The sequence below is a fragment of the Tripterygium wilfordii genome, chromosome 6 (assembly GCF_013401445.1).
Source record: "Tripterygium wilfordii isolate XIE 37 chromosome 6, ASM1340144v1, whole genome shotgun sequence".
Taxonomy (NCBI): Eukaryota; Viridiplantae; Streptophyta; class Magnoliopsida; order Celastrales; family Celastraceae; genus Tripterygium; species Tripterygium wilfordii.
Genome location: NC_052237.1, coordinates 2,852,144 through 2,872,449, shown reverse-complemented (window position 1 = coordinate 2,872,449; position 20,306 = coordinate 2,852,144). Strand labels below are relative to the sequence as shown.

Here is a 20,306-nt window from a genome sequence, read left to right as displayed (position 1 = left end):
ACTGTTCATTGCTAAAACTTCACAAGGTTGGAGACTCTAGCCATTCTAGTCAGTAATTAAATTCATTACTATATAAGAACTTATAAGAATTCATTACTATATAAGAACATATTCTAGTCAGTATTCAATGCCCAACATGAACATATAAGAATTCATTTGTACCGGGTTCTTTGTCTTTTTCTTCTTTTTAAGTTTCGTTGATGTCTCTGCATAGCCATACGGCACTTGCTTTTCAAAATTCCCAACAGACTCAACTTCCAGACTTCTCTGGATATGGGATCCACCATGCATAGTGATCTGGTCATCCTGATAAGAACTAGTATCCCCACTTGAAGCATCTGTCTTCGTCGTAGCCTGCAGAACCCCAGTAGCCCAACACCAAAAGGACTTATAACCCTCTGTCTGGAAGCAGTACGCATGCGCTTTGTTGGGATTGAACCAACGTTCAGACTATGTGCCGGCCTTTTGCCCAACAACATAGGTTGTTGATATCCAACAGTGCTGCGTCCATACGGCAAATCAGCTCCAGCCTCATATGATCGTGCATTATATGACTTCATTATGCTATTTCATTTCTTTTGAGCAGATTTTGATGCCTTGCTACTTTCAAGAGGTCCAGGCAAATAATATGCACTTTTGTCTCTCCTTCATCCTCATCATATGCACTCTCATAATATCCAAATTCTGAATTTGAACAGGAACCCGTAAATAAAAAGATCAACAAACAACTCACTAATCAAATATAGATTGGTATTACCAGCTACAGCATGATACATAGATGTCTCAACTTCCTCTTGCAAGCTATTGCCAGTTTTCTGAACAATGCATTCAATAAATAAGGGAAAAAGACATAAAAAGTATACAGATTATTAAGTTCCGCAATCGACCTTCGTGAAAATTAATGTCAACAAAATTAGCCGCTTAAATGAGAAAGAAGTTTGGTGGCATTTTCTTTTTCAACTTTGAAAGAGCATAGTTCCACAAATAGAGAGAGCATAATTCCACAAATAGAGGAGTAGATTCGTAGGATTATCAACATCATTTCCAACATGTTTCATAATTTGCTTCTAATAATGTTTTATTGGCAAGGCATATGAAAACAAAAAAGGAAAAAAAAAAGGAGGGGCACATATTTACCTCACACTGCATCACATGAGAAACAATAGATTTTCTATAAGCTTCCATAGCACCAGATGGAACTGCATAGAAGAGGCTTTCCTGGCAAATAAAAAGCTGGTGTAAATAAAATTATAGAAGTGATTGCAAAATCAAATTCCTAGTATGCCGAAATCAATGAACAGGCGAAAATTACACTAGATATTATGACACCCGGCAAGTGGGTACATTCTTCCCCATGAGAAGGAAATAGCACTGGTGAACATCTATGCGTTAACAATCAACATAATTAAAGTATAAACATACTTCCGTGAGATGGTCATCCCATGACATATCCATAGTGCCTAAATCCGATATCCTGTCAGGAGTTGCTGGTGCTTCGGCTTGGAAAGAAGGCACAGGAGAGCTGATATATTTCAAAAATCTTACTGCAGATGCCTGAACTGGAAACGCAATATTTTCTCCAGAACGTCATACCTCTGACGCTTTCCCTGCCTCCTGTTCATAACCACCATATATGTCAGAAATAAGTTTGGGGTGCCTAAAAGTCTGTATTTGTATTAGTACAGGTGATATCCCCGGGAATATAAAGAGTCTCAGCCCATTCTGTAAGATAAAAAGAAAAAGAAATATTGTAGCAGACTCCTGGCATCAACCGCTCTTTGTCAACAACTTCTTTTGTAATCTAATAGAGTGCTCCCCTTTGAGCTAAAAGAATGATGAAACCTTCATCCATGCCTGTAAACTACAAACACAAATCCACATTCGAATAACCACACAAGTAAAGCTCATTGTATTCTCTGCTTTATCAGAACAATTACTTCAACGCCTACTCATCAAATGGTAGACTAACCAGCAAGTCAGTCAAAATAGTAGCTGTTGAACCCAGAGAAAAGAGATCGAAAAATGGGAACATGGAAAAATATCTCAACTATCGAAGAAGAGAAATGAAAAAAGAACAAAAGCGATAAATCAACTTCAGATAAATATTAGAACTTTAAGATTAGGAGGAGAGACAGAGAGCGAAAGAAAGATTAATCATCAATTTTACCAAAAATGGATAACCAGAAAAAGGTCAAAATGTAAAGTAAGCACCTTATCATGTTCTCTACTCTTGTACGCGGAAGTTTCATCCCCAGTAACATTTTTTCAATCACAATACGAAGGGGAAAAAAAATTAACATTGTCGTGCCATATATAATGTCATATTTCATTCCACACGAACCATCGGAAGGCTCCAACATCTTATAGACCCAAGGACAAACAACTACATGAATGGAAGAATAATAGGGCACTAAGGTCCAAGTATGTGACTCAGATACACAAAAATATAATTGATACATGGTTGTCAAAGCAATTAGTTCATAGATCTCAAAGCAATTAGTTCAATTGAAATTAGGTTCAAGCTAACACGGTTTAAACATGCGGAAATTCTTTAAGCATCATTTAAATAATGCGCAAGACTTACATCTGGAAATGGAATAGCTAAAGAAGCACAATATTCGGTAGTGGCAGCCATGAGATATACATCATGGTCCATACAAACTGTCATTGCAACCAAAAGCCCATGGTATGAAGTTTTAATAACTTGTCTTTGGCATCTCACTTTTACTGAACGTGCAAATGACAACAACAGTCTAATACAAAATCATCTCACCAGGTAAAATTATACTTATTGTCAAATCCATCAGAAGTACTACGAACTTATGAAATATTCCATATAATCATCATGCATATATAAGCAAATAAAAATGCATTGTATTTATTGGGAGGATTCTTTAAGCAAAGCACTTGCCTTTCCAGAGTGAAGCTTGCTAGATGTGTTGTATTATAAATTGACAATGTCAATTTAAATATAAAATCGAGCATTACAAAAAATATATAGACCATAAGTGATGTTAATTACATCACAATATCAATATAAAATAGATATGTTTTTATGAATACACCCCTCAATTTTATTATTATACCCTTTGATGGATCGTATCATATCATATCATCATATACATAGTATGATTACTGAATAAAAGAATGATTTTGGTGCAATTTAATGTGATTAATTAATTCTGTTACCTTTTATAAACTATAAAAGTGTGTGTTTTTAATTAGAAGAAATAACATGTATTAATTATTGTTTTTAAAAAATGAATTAAAACAAAAACATTTTGGGTGTTGTACACACGTAAAAGGTTAACGCTTTAATTCCTATTTTAATTTATCAATTGATCTTATTCATAAAAGTTGAATTTGTCTTACTTCACACTCAATTGATTAACGGCTACCATATAATTTAATCCATTAATTGGATCATTAATCCATACACATCCTCACTCATTTTGAAAACCAAACGGCCATGTTTGATAGACCAGCCCCATCTGTAAGGATCAATTCTTAAAAGTAGTACGTCCCGAAAGAAATGCATGAAAGGGTCTCCCATTAAATTCTCTGAGTTGGTAATTTCTATTGGTTTGATTTTATGATCTTTAATACAAAATATTTATTAATTCAAAGACAAAAATCATAGCAATTATTACAATTAACTCTAATGTTCTCATAGCAATTTATTCTCATGAACATTTGCAAGGGAGACTATGCTGAAAAGATTTATTCAATTGACAACCTCCAAAGAAGTGGTTACATATTAGTAAATAAATGCTCCCTTTAACAGGGGGTAGGGAAATTGGTAAACCATACCTCGTGGTCGTGGATGACCATGAGGCCTTCAGAAGATGGAGCTAAAATTTTGGGCAAATCTATGGTGGTATCCTATTTGATGGAGAATGACAGAAAAGTTTGGAATAATGGAATTTAGCAGCATTTTAAAGAAAGAAATTGAAAGGAGTTATGGATTCAATCCCTTTGATGAACCGTTGGATTATTAGAGAAAAAGGAGGAGTTTGAAGGGCACGAATTGCCAAATATAGGTTGTGAGAAATAGGTGGCTAACTACCCCTTGCCTTTTGCTTTGTGGGAGTATTGCATTAATGAGAACATCTGAATACTACTTAGCTTAACTATAATCATCAAAGAGTGCCAACATTAGTCCTGATGCATGTTTACTTCAACAACATGAAGACAATCTCAACTCTTGTATTTAGAAGAAACACGACCACTGGAAGTTCCAACAATACTTTAAAACTACCTGAGAGAACCAAATCTAAGAAACTACAACAATTCAGCAAAAAGTACTTCTTTGCCTGACTTTATGATGTTTTGTAAAACAGTATCATCTCCTTTTAACTTCTCAATCATCAGAAAAGTCAGAGCCCGAAAAGAAGAAAACAGAAAGTGTGTATTTACCAAAACATGCTAGTAAGGAAGTTATACAGCAATATGATTAGCTCTTCAATTTACCTTGTTTAGGTGGTTGTTTTCTAGGCAAAGCTCCTTTTTCCAGCCAACTTTTCTAATAATTTCGGGAAAAATTATCAACCATTCATCCATGTTAACATTTTCGGAATCACCTAGAAACTGATTCACCTGTAAAACAATATTAAAAACTCTAAAAACCCATATGCAAAAGTTCAAGAAACCTTTTAATTATCTGGAATTCATAGGTCATCAATAGATTACGAGATTAATTTAACAAATATTGCCAGAAAATACACAGTATAATAATAACTGAGCCGATACTTTAAGGAGGAAAGAAAGCCGGCCAGGAATTGCTCCAGCCATATACGTAAGAAATATACTAGTCATCATAAGAAACTGATCACCAAAGGGTAGCCAATCAGAGGAAGCAGTACCATCAGCGTTCAACAGAGACCCCAAGTACCTCAAAGAAGTCTCCCTCCAAAAGGGAGTTACAGACAATGACACAACTGCAGAACTGAGGTTGTATCCTTTGCATGTTGAGAGCCAGACTACCATACAGCTTCCATGGGAAAACTTCCTACAACGTTATACAAAGTAGAAATGAGATAGAATCATCATGCTGATACCTAATTTTCAATGTTCATATGATGTCTCACCATCACTGAAGTGAAACTCTTGTCAGTGGCGACATACTATTGTGGTGAACGTAATTTCATCAATCATCAAAGTTCTGAACAAGTTTGAACCAGAGATATGAAAAGTTCTCAACAGAATCACAAATATACGTAAGTTTCATTTTCAAAATTCATTCAAGAGTGATTGAAAAAATCAAATTTCATCATCTGTTCTTTTCTTTTTCTTCTTTCAGTGAATTTGGCAACTTCCATACAAATACGGTGAAGAGTAAAAGCCTACCATAGTTATAAACCTCTTAAATAGCTTTCTATGGGAACAAATATATACAAAAATGTTCATGAGTGAAATCCAGATTCATAGTTAAAATTAGTCAGTTTCCTTCTAGTTCCAAATCAACACAACATCACAAAATCCATTACATCCTACATCACTAGAGACTTTTAAACAAGCCAAGAAGGAAACATAATTGGACCTTTGAGCTGTCTTAAAATGTAAATTTGGCAGTTCATAGCCTCTCTTTTTGGCACAAATTCTCCACATACAGGGCTTGAAACATGACTGTGGAGCTATACATTCTGTCATCGCTGCAATTTCTTGCCCTTCAATTAGTTTAAATTTTTAGTCTCCATATACATTAGGAAAGAGAAGAAACGCATCCAGCCACATATTCAGTTCTACTTCTGCACCAAACACGAGCTCAAGGTTAAATTATAAACGACTACACACTTTTTTCGAAAACTACAGAACAAATGCATAGAACAACTAATGATTGACTACTCACAAAAAAACGTAATTATCAATTTCAAATCAGGTCAGTAATCGAAACATAAACTCCACAAAACAGTTAAAATTACAGCAACTTATTTGAATAAAACATTGAACTCAAAAGTAAGAAGTGTGAGCGGCACTAAAGACGCCACGGGATGAAGGAGAAAGCAGCACGATACATACATTGCAGAGAAGGTGAAGAAGCAAACATGAAGATTAGGAGGTTAGGGTTTTGAGAATGTGGTTGAGTACGATGAGGATTGGATATGTGTGCACCTGGTTTATTCGGCCGCAACGGTTCAATCTGCCTCACTCGTCGGGATAAAAACTCAACAAATTTGATGGAAATGGCTAGCTCACATGGCCCTCTACAGAGTACAACAACCTCAATTTGCGCCATGTCATCATTGTATTTTTTCAAAATTTCGTACTTAAATTTTACTAGTGTTATGCCCGCGCGTTGCCGCGGGTATGATTATTTATGATATTTTCGTAGTCGTTTATTCCTATTTAGCTGATGTTTGAATGATATGGCCAGCTCGAGCTTGGACACAGCCATCCAATAGTCATTGCAGCATATTTAGTTGACATGTATCTCAAAATTCTCAGCCTTTGGTCCCCGTTGAATTAAGTACGTTCAATATGAACTACTAAAATGTGGAGCAAGAAATTGTATGGATGCAAAAGTGTATATATATAACGTGCAATGACAGGAAGAAAAATCCGTCAAGGAATCATCATCGTCATCATCATCGTCATTATCTTTGTGTATTATAAAAGAGTTCCAATATTGCTTGCTTAGAATAGGAAGAAAAATCTCTCAATGTGTGTAGCCTCGTGGGTCATTGTCAATAAGATAAGTACAGTGAAACGAAATGTAGTTTTGTGTCAACGAAAACAAATACAATACCTTCAATTAATCACATATGGGGTTTGTGATCCTCAGTTTTTGTGCAACTGAGTAGAAAACTCACCATAACAAATACTGTCATGACATGGTGTTTGAGCTGTTGATTCTGCTCCAAAGGAACATCTAATTCTCTCAAGAATGTGAAAAACTTCTCCATCAGACCCAATTCCCCTGCATTTTTCTTCATTGAGGTTATTACCAACTGCTTTCTCATTTGATAATTGTTTTCCACTTCAATTGCATTACAGGCAGAAAAGAAGTAAATGAAAGAAACCTGAAATAAAAAAAAATACCAAAGCAGATCAAAAAGGGAGCAAAAGTGAGTCAATATTGCACTAATACAGAAGCAATAGATTGTAAGCAGTCATGGCTAATTGTTTTCCTCACCCAAATACATATAATACCTATTACGCAAGCATAACAACCTGCTTAAATAGTAGATCAAGCTAGCTATTTCCTTCACCCAAGTTTATTGTTTTTCTAAACAGAAAGAAACATGAAACAATAGGACAAAATTAAGGATGAATAGACATTTAGGCTTAATTTCTACAAATATATAAAATAAAAAAAAAATCTACTTACAGGTAATGTGTTATGAAGAGATTGTAGGATCTTTGCAGGATCCTACAAAATTAAGAATGAATAGACATTTAGGCTTAATTTCTACAAATATAAAAAAAATCTACTTACACGTAATGTGCCATTAAGAGATTGTAGGATCGTGACCAGAGCCATGTATTTTTCCATTTCTACTTTACTCTTGTGGTCTTATTCCACCAATTCCTACAACGAAAAAAATAGCGTCACTTCAAAGAAGAAGATGGCGCCAATTCAATAGTGTTGGACCCAAAATTATAGACATGGGATACACCAAGAGAAATCAAATAAAATGAAAGTAAAAGCCTTTCAAGTAACATACACGTATATTGCCAGAGCTTCCATACTCCATACAATCAACTTGGACCCAAAATTCTAGACATGGGACACATCAAGAGAAATCAAATAAAATGAAAGTGAAAACCTTTCAACCCCACAAAAACTAAAACTCCAAACTTGAAAAAGATAATCGAATTAGAGAGTGAGGCTTGAATATGAAATACAAAACAAAGAATCGAGAGAGCATCACCGAGCTCAAATGATCGAAATAGCTGATTAGGAATCAATAACACAACATAAAGAGTATAAATTAAATTTTAATGAGAAGATAATTGTATATTACCTTCATTACATGATAATGAGAGCAAACCCTGCAGAAACTTCCATGTAATATCAATCAAAACCCATCGAAACACTATACCATCTTCAGATCTTAAAGAGCATTGTCCTGAAACACCATAACAATGGAGCAGTTAACACCAACATGACCAGAGTTTATGCCTATTTCATAAAACATGTCATTCCCCCAAATTTTAAATCCCAACAAAGTAAACTTACCTTCAAACTGAATCACTTACTGTGCTTATTTGGCATTCAAGGAAAGTAATTTGGATATTTATAAGACTTTCCTCCTATTTGTAAGATCCTAGAAAGAAAAAAAAAGAAACGGTATTAATTTCTCCATGACCTTCCATTAATGATCCAAGTAATATAAATATGCAATCAAACAAAGTGACACATTATTGACAAAATTATTGTTAAGAAACCATAATCACACCAGAACGAAACAGAACAACAGAAACCCAAGTTACAAAATTAACAAAATTGTGATTCTAATATACATTAATTAAAATTATTTCCTATGCAATACCTTATTTGCAAATTCTCCATAACTTCTGTTATATTTCTATGCAGCAAATTTACCTGCCTCCATCTCTCATAGCCAAGCTCCAACCTTCTACTCAAAATCATTCTCATCACATGTTTGCTTTGTTAATAACTTGAAACATAATTATACATAAAGCAAGTTCCACAAGAAATATTTTGCTCACTCTGCATGACGAACAGAGCAAAAAGTAATGTCAGGAGAAACAATCGTAATTTTAACCAATATTGCATAAAAGTAATTGCTTTATACAATATTGACTTTTGATCACTATAGAAGGCCTAGAATAAAGTAACTGATTTTCAAAAGAGCTTATTTTACACATTGTTTTTGCCAATCTAGTTAGCCTATTTATGAAGAAATTCAACCAAATACTCCAACACTGTTCTATCTTTTTCAAAAAGACAGCCTCTACAGTTTTTACATGTAAGGCATCAAGATGACCCTTATACAATAGAACAACAAAACATAACTATCAAAGCCATATATGCAAGTGGGTACCAAATTTAACAAAGTCGAAAATAAGTTTGGATTACCTGGAACCAGATAACCGAATTTCCCAGCAATAATGGTTGCGATGTGAGATTCTTCATGTTCTCACAGTTTTGCTAGTCCAAAGTCTGAAATTCGAGCCTCCAAAAGCAACAATATTATTGAATTTTTTGAAAATAATAAATCATTTACTCCTTGCATTGCTTCTCAAGTCCATACCAGAGCCATCGGCCCTGTCCATAACTCCGTTCCCAACTCCATCCACGATTATCTCTGTTTTCCCCTTGATTGCATCCTAGAACTCCTGCCTAGAGAGCGGTGAGTAAAGAATCACATTAATCCAGTTGAGAGAGCATGGAATCCGGAGAAATAAAACAGCTGTATTATGACCCTAGATAGAAGTAGACGAAAGACGAAGAAGAGGAAGAGAACAAATAGGGTTGTGTATATACTGCCAATGATGCACAAATTGGTGAATTAACTACTCAGTGAGAACAAATAGGGCTCTTCTTAATCATATTGTGCAAGTACATTATGATTAAGAAGAGTAGGTAAGGGGAATGATGCATGTCCTTCTGACATTAGTCATACCTGCGCCTAAAAATTCAACTTTAGTAGCATCTTTTACGGGAGCTGCAATCTGTACCTTACGTTTATGAAAGCAAAGGTAAGTTTCAAGTGACAATTATGATATGAAAATATGTCATGCTAAAATTTTTGAAGAAAGAAAAATTAATCTCTATTTGCTTCCTAATATAATCTACTCTCTCCTATAATTGGTTTTATGTTATCTTTTTATTAACTTATACTTTATAGAATTATAGTACCTGATATAGTGCTCAAATTCTACTGCAAGTCTCCATTGCAGTACCTTTGACTTGAGCTTCCTGCCACTTTCAGAGAAGACTTGCAACTCTACATCCCAATTCCCATGAAAGTGAGTTTTAGGACTTTAAATGCATTCAACAAACCACTTCACCACACTTCATAAACCAGAATTTAAAGAAAGACATCATATTCTTATTTTTCAAGCATCTCTCAATATTTTCATCCAATCCCAGCAGGCATAAACTATATTCAAATGCACAAATTATTGAACATTAACTTTAAACCAAATCTGTATACAAACTCTGACAAAAGTAGGGGCCAGATACCCTAGAATGATTCAATTTTGAAACACAAAAGCACCAACAGTTGCATTTGGCACCATCCCTTTAAGTAAAGGCTTTAGATAGCTCTGAAATTTTCTCCATTTGCTAAGCTTAACAAAAGCTAGCTAGCTTAACCAAAATTAAACCCCAAACTAAATTAAATACTCAGCAGCGAGAGCAAGATGATTCAAATATGTGAATAGTCAAAAGTTAACACGGAGAAGAAGATAGACCACAGGGAGTAATATTTCAATATTTGGATGGAGGGAGTGAGTAGTGATCAGCGAACACGGAGAAGAAAGAGGCATATAAAAGATGATAAACAATACACAACAGAAGCCTAACAACTCAACCCACACAACAAAATAAAAGGAAAGTACAAATAAATTGCGGCACCAAATCTATACCTACAGAACAGGAGTGTAACAGCCCGGTGAACCACAGATTGAAGCACACATTAACTGTAAGAGCAACCTGATTTGTTACATGGAACAAATGAACCTGCACACAACAAACAAAGAGGAGTGAATCAACGGGGAAAAAAATTAAGGCAAGGCAAAAAGAACAGGAAACAAAGATAAAGGGAAATTGGAATCGAACATATAGACGAAGACAAAGGGAAATTGGAAGTTCGACAATGAGAAACAAAAACAGAACAAATTCCACGCAACCACGACTCGAAAATCACCGGAAGAGACTGAGACAACAAATAAGAAATGAAGAGACGAACCTTAGCTGAGAGCTGAGTAGATAAACGAAAATGAACAACACACTCGGAAGTAAACAAACCTTCACCGTCGTCGTGTAGCGCAAATCAGCAAACACGAACGTGACGGCAGCTCAAAATAGGGGGAAAAGAAAGAGAACCACGGAGGGGATGAACAACCAAACTCAGATGTAGGAGAATGGGAACAGCAGAGGGGCAGTCGGTGGAACACGAAACGGTAATAGCTGAGCTCTTACGTTTTGTTTTTTTTGAATTGCCTTAGGTAAAGTTTTTATTGGAGAAATCGTTTACGTTTTGTTTTTTTTAATTGCCTTAGGTCAAGTTTTATTGGAGAAATCGTGAGAGTCCACATAAGGATAAAGAAAGAATGGAGTGTACACGTAGGCATAAATTGAGAGTTTTAACAATCTATTTTTCAAAATAATATAACACTTGTATTGAGCCTCTGCTTTATATAGAAGTATAGATAGATATATTAGTCGGGATCCCGCGCGATGCGCGGGTATAATCCTTTATTTTTGTAATTTTCCTTGATAGAATTTTAAATGTTATATTCTATATTTAATTTTTTTTCCAATTTTTTTCTTAAATTCTATATGCTGATACTGTGATATGCAAAAAATAATTATTTTGATTGTCAATTCGATTTTCAATAATTATTTATAAAAAATTGTATCATACTAATTCAAGTCTATTTACAATAGTGTCATTGGTAGGGAGCACGACCTTCATAATTAGAAAGAATTTGCATCTCCAAATGAATGGAAAAAAAAAAACACCTACATAAGCAACTTGTTTCCTAAATAATAGATACAGCTTGGTCAACTTATTTCCTAATAATAGATGCAACTGTTTTTTTGGATAACCTCCATGGAGCTTCTTGGTAAATATTCCTTGCCAGTCTAGCTCAGCAAATAGGTTTTGAGACCATACTCAAAGCATAGTCCTACAAAGTGAATTGAATGCATAATTGAAAGAAAAAGAAAACTTGAGCAGATCAATCCAATGAGGATAGTTTATTTACTACGCCTTAGAAATGATGGGAGGGAAATATTTGTAGAGGGAAGACAATTTCGCCAGCAAAATTCTTCGAATCCAAATGGTGTTGTGGACGCCGGCATTTTGTCTAGACATAACAATACCTTCGTAGACAACTGTGAGTCAACCAAACAAACCAACTCAAGATGATTTCCTTCGATAGGTATATTTAAGAAAGAGAGTAAAGTAATCACCAATTTAATGTCCACAATATCCCCAGTCCTGATATCAGAAACATGCCATTCATTTTCCATAGCCTCAAGCTGCTATTTTGTTCAATATCTACTCAAAGAACATCAAACACATCCCAAAAGTAGAATGAATTTCAAGAATAAACATAATATTTTCAAAATACACTTTATAAGCTCAAATGTTCAGCTTGAAAAGAAATTGAAACACCAAATTGTTCTGTTATGAGCTTCTTATAAATTTAAAATTGAAATTTGACTTAATTTGTTTAAAACTGAAATCATTGAATCCAAGAAAAACAAAATTTAAAAATAGAATTACCTCAAAGGGAAGAATGAAGAGAGATATCATAGAACCTTTTCTTGGAGAAGCGTCAATAGATATGAACCGTCGTTCAATCCCGATGCAAGAATGAGAAGAAAAGCATTTAAAAGCAGAAGGGGAAGAGTCGTAGTGTGCCTACATGAGAAATAAATTGTCAAGACAGTAGCTATAGCAACCTGCAAGCCTTCAATCTCCTTTGGTCTTCAACTGAGCATAGAGAATTAGAGATCGAATTATGTCAACCCATTTGGCATTCTGAAGATAACAGAAGTGAGGCTGGGGAAATCCTCGAGGTTTAGGCTTTCGGTAATGTGTTTTGGTGATTTTGGCAGAAACATTGAACCTAGGATTAATCTGCAGCCAGAACCCCTTCCACCCCGAAGAAAAAGGGAGCCAAGAGAAAACCATATCTCATGTTTTGACTGATAATGCATTGAGCACATATTAACATGTAAAAGTAATTCTAAATCGTGGAAAGCAAGCATGGGATATTAGGTTTTATAACCGAAATTACCCGTTGATGCAACCTTGAGTGGCAATGCGCATGAGTTTGGCCTCATTTGTGACCTCTGACTCTCTCACGGTTATTGCATCCACCAGCACACTCCCTGAGAGCATTAACCCACAAAAAAGAAGGTTGATTACTATTGAAAGTAAATCTTTTACATACACAGAGTGACGGACATTTGAAGAACTGATATGATCTTATTCACAACACTTAGAGGTGCATTTATTTAAATTGATTCACTTGTTAAAAAAAATACTTTACAGATATTGAAAATGAAGGATCGTGGTGTAATCATGTAATGAAGCTAAACATCTGCTCAAAAACAACACCACATGACATTAGTGGAAAGGTAATCAACATATTTAAGGCATACATTATTATTATTATTATTATGTTCCCTCACAAATTTGCTAATGAATCAAACTTACTAAGATGTATAAGACTACAAAAGCTGTTGTCCTAAATCTTCCCCAGTGAGCATCAGCTAGAAAGGCTCCATTAAATGGTGTTAGACCTGTCATCAGATAAGTAAAATCTATATAGACATGTTGGCAATATATGATGAGGATTAGAATCCTAAAAGAAAATGTGCATGTTCTGGTGTGGAATGTTTGTGGACAATTGAATAATTTCAGGGAAATAGATATGGGTTAACAGTCCCCAATATTTTAGTGTAGAGGGATCATTAGCTCTTACAGCTTTTTCTTCCATATAACATCTTGAATATATTTTTCCCAGATATATCTTCATGAACATCATAAGGTGATATAGACATAGTGCTTACCCGAATAACATGAGTATCATCTTGAGAACCCAAAAGGCAATCGCTGGGAACCCGTTCGGAAGGAGGATTGATCTGCAGTCAGAACCTCTTTGACCATTCAATCACTTGAGTGAGCCGAGTAACTACATAGGATAGAATTTTGGTTAAATTGTGATTATCAACACTATCAGCAGAATAGTCGGCAAAAGCAAATAGAAAGGCATCAATAGAAAATGCCAACAGCTTCGTCGGGTGAAGGAAAGTAGACAGTGGATCTGAACCCATTCTCAGAATTGAACTGAAACCCCCAAGGCCAGTATGAGTATGGTTTCAACATAATACCTGTTAAAAATCTTTGGGCAGTAGAAACACTTCCCTCTTTTCGCTAACTTTGCACATCGTACTCGATCTCAATCTGCCAGAGACGTCTCTCCTGGTAAAGAAGATCACATGCTTTGTTACCATCAGAAAACCCTTTCAAATAAGTAAAATTCCCTTACAAAAAATTAACCAAATTAGATCTAAAAATGATATCAAGTCTTGTATTGCAAATGTGATGTTAAAGTTCACCATGGAAATCTAGATGGAGCGTAGGCAAGACAAAAACCTTATTACTTTAGTTTTTGGAACGCAAAAGCGAGAAGAACATGAGCAATGAAAATCCAAAAAATCAACTCCAAATAGTCCACCTACCTTTACAAACCACCCTCATGTTCAGCCAGATTCAGTGTGTCAATCTACAGATAACCCAATACAGAAAAGGCAAGAAACAAACTAAACAATCAGGTGTGTGAAATTTCAAAAATTTTAACGAAAGAAGTACAAATACTAACATCCTTTTGAGTGTTGACTCCCAATTCGTAGGAGTTTCACCACAATTTGAAAACTAATGAAAAGTTAAAAAATTACTTCCTCAAAGCAAGATGGAATTTCAAAACAAAAAACACATGAACATTTATGTAGCTAAAGATGGTTCACTATCCAGAGACAACCAAAACTTACAAATTTAGAAATCAATTGAAACGGAGAACTGACAGAGAGTGTTAGCTTTGTGAGAGTTCCAAGCATTTCGTGCTTAGCCATTACCGACCATCAATAATCTGAGATGCAAGTTCATATTGCCATCAAAAAAAACTTTTCACTCCAACACAGAAATTATTAATCACAAAACAAACTGAAATTTCAACAAATAAGTACAATTTATATAAGAAAAAAAATCAAAAATAAGTTAAATATATATCTAAATCAGATTTTAAATAAAAGATTTTTAACCACATCAAATCATGAAGGGGAAAAAGAATTATATGAAGCAAGTTCATACCAGGTTATGTCGTCCGAGAGCGGAATTGAGAAACTCAGATCCCGACAACGTTCAATTCGGCGTTGCTCCTACCATGATTTAAAAATGGAAATCCAAAGGCAGATAGGAGAATCGTCATGCGCTTAAGTCGTCAATCCCGATATGAACCGTCGTTCAATCCCGATGCATGAATGAGAAGAAAAGCGTCTAAAAGCATGGAAATCCAGAGGCAGATTGGAGAACCGTTGTGCGCCTGAGTCGTCAATCCCAATATGAATCGTCGTTCAATCCCGATGCATTAATGAGAAGAAAAGCGTTTAAAAGCAGGAGGGGAAGGGTCGTCGTGCGTCTGTTTTTTTTTATTTATTATTTTTTTAAGAATTCATGAATGGAGAGAAATAGGGATAAGAAAGAGTGGAGTGTCCACGCAGGCATAAATGGGGAATTTTAGAGATCCAGTTGTTGAAATAATAGCAGGGGTTGTTAGAGCATCTGCTTTATATATAAGTATAGATAGATGATATGGTCATTTTCCTTATTTTAAATTTTCTTTTAATATTTGTATGTCTTAATATCAGTCATCCGGGCTCAGTTGGTAATTTATTAGGTTAAGTATATGTACGCTCAAGATTTGATTCCAATAAAAAACACGTTGAAACAACGGTATTTATATATATATATATATATATATATGTATGTATATATCAACCATCCATGTATTTTTCTATCCACGGACACACAATTATTTATTATTCATGGACCGTCACCAATTATTCTTAAGCCCAAATAACACCACTTCAATGTTTATAGGCACAATAATTTCAATGCTGAACAGATTGAACATATTTTTCGCTCTAAGGCACATACTCACAATGATTTATTATTCATGGACCGTCACCAATGATTCTTAAGCCCAAAAAACAATTGAAGAGGAGCAAACCACTCAGTAGTGAGATTTCAATCGTGATAGGAACATCAAAAGATTGGAAAAGCACTCCTTTTGGGAACGCTATAACCGAAGAAGAAAGTTTTGTTAAGCTTGAAAGGAATAGAACTTAGCGGGGTGGGTAAGGCATAAAATCCCCCGCTATCTATAATCCATAAGTGGCTCGGGAAATTCACAAGGGAGCCATCAACCATTGAGGAGTAAGATTATTGTTGCTAAATGTCACGTGTAATTGTGTCATAACTGATGAGCTCTGCTCTAATACAAAACTCAAGACATGTCTCACAAAGACTACAAGGAACTATACAGTCATTCTTAATTTTTCAAACATCATTTGATGCTTCTAAAACAGGCCCTTGGGCTTGATAACCTATATTGGTAGGAGAATCAACTCCTGTCTCAGCAGCATCAGAGGATGGGGAGAGAGTTGTCCTTGGGGGTGAATCTGGACTGGAACCTGGAACTACACCATCAGTTGATTTATAGACGAGCCCCTGCACCTCCATGGCCTCACATGCTGCTCTTTCCTTAGCTTTTTTTAGCCCTTTCCAACACGTCTTCCTGCAAATAAATAATTTCAAAGTTTTCAAATTTTAAAGAATGGGGTAAGTGACGCTGTTTTGAAATTGATGTGGACGTTGTTGATAGAACAACTGTGTATCTTCCACATAATACGTGCAACCATAGAAATATCTATAATGTAGTTGTCTGGATATCCAGAAAAGGATCTGCAATCGTATCACATCATATAAATCACCTTCTTCGAATAACCCTTGATCCATGTCAACACCATGTAAGTATATTACAATATTCAAGCATTAAGACCATTTGGTAGAATAAGATCATAAAAAATGCTCTTAGAACACCAGTCAGGGTTTAGGTTCAACATATTCAAATGTGTCGTTGAGCTGAAAAGAAAACTTCTATTGGGGCATATAGAAGCATAATCTACATGCGATAGCCTTTTAACAATTTATTGTTATGCCAGCGATAGAGCATTAGTACTAGCAAGTTCCTATCATAATTGACAAATCCAATCATGAAAAGCATAAGATAGAAGCTTGCAGATACTTGTAGGAAAATTTGTCTTTTATGGTGAAGTAGTCAGAAACTTTGATTTCAACAAAAAGCACAACTTTTCCAAGGAACATATTGTAATGCAGCCTTGAACTACTTGAGGAGATTATTTCCATGATATAGTTTCCCAACAAAAGTTTACAGATGAAGTTAGTTTTGATGCCCCGGGGCCCCCAACATCATAAAAGGTTGAGATGAAGGAAAAATAGTTAGACGAAAATATAAATGAGAACTAGACTCCCCACTACCAATGCATGTGGCATGTGGTAGTATCAAGAGTACTCTACCGCAAAACAAAATAAAAACCATTATAGCAAATAATCTTAGGAGTCGTTGACAAACATTTAGCAATATTTGAATAGAGACTATGCGGTAAATATGGGTAGACATAAGTAGATTACTTGATATTTGCAAAAAATGTAATATGAGTCATACCTGGAAGTCCTGTACTTGCTTTTGTTGCTCAGCTTGCAACCTGCCAACAATACTAAAGAACCCCCCTACAGTGGACTCAATGCGTTCAATTAGTGTCTCTGCAAGAGCCTTTTCCAAGAAAAATGCATCCAGAACACCCATGCTGTCACTATCCCCTGCCAATTTGCAGCATTTTCTCATGAAATTCTAAAGACAACTTAACAATATGTGGATCAACAAAAGACGAATCACAATTTCTTATTTTTCTCCAAGCAAGAAAGTTTTCTGCAACTAAATGCAATAATTGACAAGGCAATCAAGATTATGTTTATAATGGCATGAAGATAATCGATAGGCACCCCATGATTGAGTTCATAATGGCATGAAGAGAATCATTATTCTCCCATCATAATATATTTTCCATAGGGAGAACAAGATTTGAAGCAGCATTTTATCATCACAACCATAACTTTCGCATTTTTTTTTCATCAAACAGCTATTTAAAGTAATCGCTAATTGCAACGACTAATCAATTCTTCAACTTGGAAATTATGATTTCTCCCTAATCAAACAAGTTACACAAATCTCCATAAAAGTATCTAGAATCCATCACTTCCACAGAAATTGACAGATATAACCTAAAACATCACATAAATTTGTTTCCCGAAACAATTTAGATGTTCATTACATCAACATACAATCAAAACATAAATCATATGTCTCGGTAAGACGTTTCACCAAGACCAATATAATTTCAAAAAGTTGAAGAAATCAAAAACATGTACCAGAACTAGGACTGCCAGGCCTGGTGCTGCTATTGCACGATACCATCAACCTTTCTCTTGCTTCATGACTAAGGCCACTGAAATTGACATTCAATGGACTTGGACTGCAAGAAACAAAAGCAACGGAGGTCAATCGATGGCTACAGAAGCCGATTTGGGTTTCAGATTGAAGACGACACAGAGAAGAACGGGGGAAGCTGAACCCCCACTCATATATTTCCTTGCAATCTCTCTGGCCTTTTATGTGTACTTGTCATGGAATCTTTGTAATAATAATGGTAGATGCCCGTCAGTGGATCTGGGCCATACAAGAGCCTAGAGTTGGCCTGTTTAGTGATTGCAATCCTTACGTTTGGGCCTCCAGTATCTAACGTAACTTTAACGAAAGCCCAAACACCGGTTCCCAAATCCCCTCAAATCCCTCTCCCTCAAACTTGTTGGGTCTAAATTAACCTTACTAGCAACTGTACTAGTCGGCGACTACAGCACAATGATAAGCAAGGGTCGAATCCACAGGGACGGTGTTATGTTTAATCCAAATGTATATTTGTATGTATATATGGACAATTCAATCAAAAGTAAAGTTCAACTCGAGATTGTTTGGTTTGGTAATTAAACTAAAACAAGCAAAAAGCAAAGTGTTTTTGGTATTTTCTTAGAATAAGGATGCAACTAATGCAAATGAAATGATTTAACGAATATGAGATGAACACCAAGGCTTCGGAATCCCCCTTGGGAAATGACTTGGAATGACATAAATTCACACACATATTTGCTAATTCGGGCATAACGAATCCGTACCTAAGTCGGTTTTAGCGCACTTAAGCCAAATCTCCCTTAAATCGATTACTAGCCATCTTATTGGTCTAGGTCGGATATTCCTAAATACATTCTAGCCATCCTATTGGTCTAAACATGCATAGAAATTCATGAAGTTCTATGGAGATTAGGGTTCATACAAATTGTCACCTAATTAAAGGGAGACACATTCATAATCAAGTGTTTCAAGAAGCATAATCTACTTGACATATTATTGTCTAAGCAAATTCTCCAAACAATTTCATCCAAAAACCTAAAGTGTTGGCCAAACACCACAAGCATGAAGAAATTGCAATCAAACATAGAAACACAAGATTTATACCCAAATCAACTCATATATATGTAAATCAAGTCATAAACAAAGTCATCACACCCAAGGCTTCAACCTAGCCTTGGCACAAGAGGTTTAGTTACACATAATGAGAGAAAAACACAAAAGGAGAGATGAGAAAATCACGAATAAACCCAATTAGTTGAGTAGATCCAAGTTGAGCTGAAGAATCTCTCCTCCTAGCTCCAAGAATCGCCTTCCCCCTCTGGTTTCGCTCCCCAGAAAATCAGTTCTAGGTTAAAAAGTTCCCGCAGCTCGGACAAATCGCGACTTAAAACATCCCATAAAATTGCTTTTTGCGCCTAGGCGCGTTGTTTTCACCCCTAGGCGCACCACGCCTAGGCACACGCCTAGGCGCACGCCTAGGCGCAATCCTAGGCGTGCACAACTTGAAATTCAAGTCCAACTCACTGGACTGGGCGTGCAGGAGTGATCCTGGGCGTGCACAATTTGTGCGCCTAGGCGCGCCACGCTTAGGCGCGTTATCCCTAGGCACATGATTCAAATGACCATAACTTCTCCATATGACCTCCGATTTGCATGATTTTAGATTCTACGGAAAGCTTGAGATGTCTAGTTTCCAATGGCTTTTGTTGCGCTCGATTCCAATAACGTGACAGAAAGTTATGACTATTTGAACACGCGAAGGTCGGTGGACATTTTCTTCAATTCAACCCTTTTTCCGTCGCTTTTCATCCAAACCGCAATCAACCTATCAAAATACAAATCAACACATAAATACACTCATTATTTATCAAAAGAAAGCTTAAGAGGGGGATATTTCTACCAAAAACAATAGGTATTATCATACCTATCACAAGTGCCGAGTCACCACATGCAAAGCCAGGCCTGAGCTTTGATACCAACTATAACGGCCAAGCACAAACCGCTATCCAACCCCCCAACCACTATGGCCCAAGCCCACTCGAGCCCCT

The 20,306-nt window shown here is 35.8% G+C and overlaps 1 protein-coding gene across 6 annotated transcripts; it reads right to left on the bottom strand.

The window, feature by feature from the left end:
• Positions 1–46: 46 nt before the first annotated feature.
• Positions 47–18,411, bottom strand: LOC120000186 (chromatin modification-related protein EAF1 B-like). 6 transcript variants are annotated; one of them, XR_005468581.1, is made up of 9 exons: positions 18,222–18,411; positions 17,458–17,612; positions 5,540–5,747; positions 4,750–5,008; positions 4,471–4,596; positions 1,423–1,614; positions 1,138–1,218; positions 758–815; positions 47–684 (listed from the first exon to the last, which is right to left on the bottom strand). XR_005468581.1 is itself a non-coding variant. In XM_038848131.1 (9 exons), the coding sequence occupies exons 6-9, from the start codon at positions 1,453–1,455 to the stop codon at positions 560–562; spliced, it is 297 nt and encodes a 98-aa protein (XP_038704059.1). In that variant the 5' UTR covers positions 1,456–1,861; positions 4,471–4,596; positions 4,750–5,008; positions 5,540–5,747; positions 17,458–17,612; positions 18,222–18,411; the 3' UTR covers positions 47–559. The 6 variants fall into 6 exon arrangements, 1 of the variants encoding a protein (XP_038704059.1); XR_005468582.1 differs by having other exon boundaries at positions 1,423–1,861; positions 4,892–5,008; XR_005468583.1 differs by having other exon boundaries at positions 4,892–5,008.
• Positions 18,412–20,306: the final 1,895 nt, after the last annotated feature.

Coding starts and splice junctions, on each gene's coding strand:
- LOC120000186 (XM_038848131.1), bottom strand. CDS start 1,455: ATGGATATGTCATGGGATGACCATCTCACGGAA. Junction 816..1,137: donor CTCATGTGATGCAGTGTGAG/GTAAATATGTGC, acceptor TGCATTGTTCAG/AAAACTGGCAATAGCTTGCA. Junction 685..757: donor TATGTATCATGCTGTAGCTG/GTAATACCAATC, acceptor GTTCAAATTCAG/AATTTGGATATTATGAGAGT.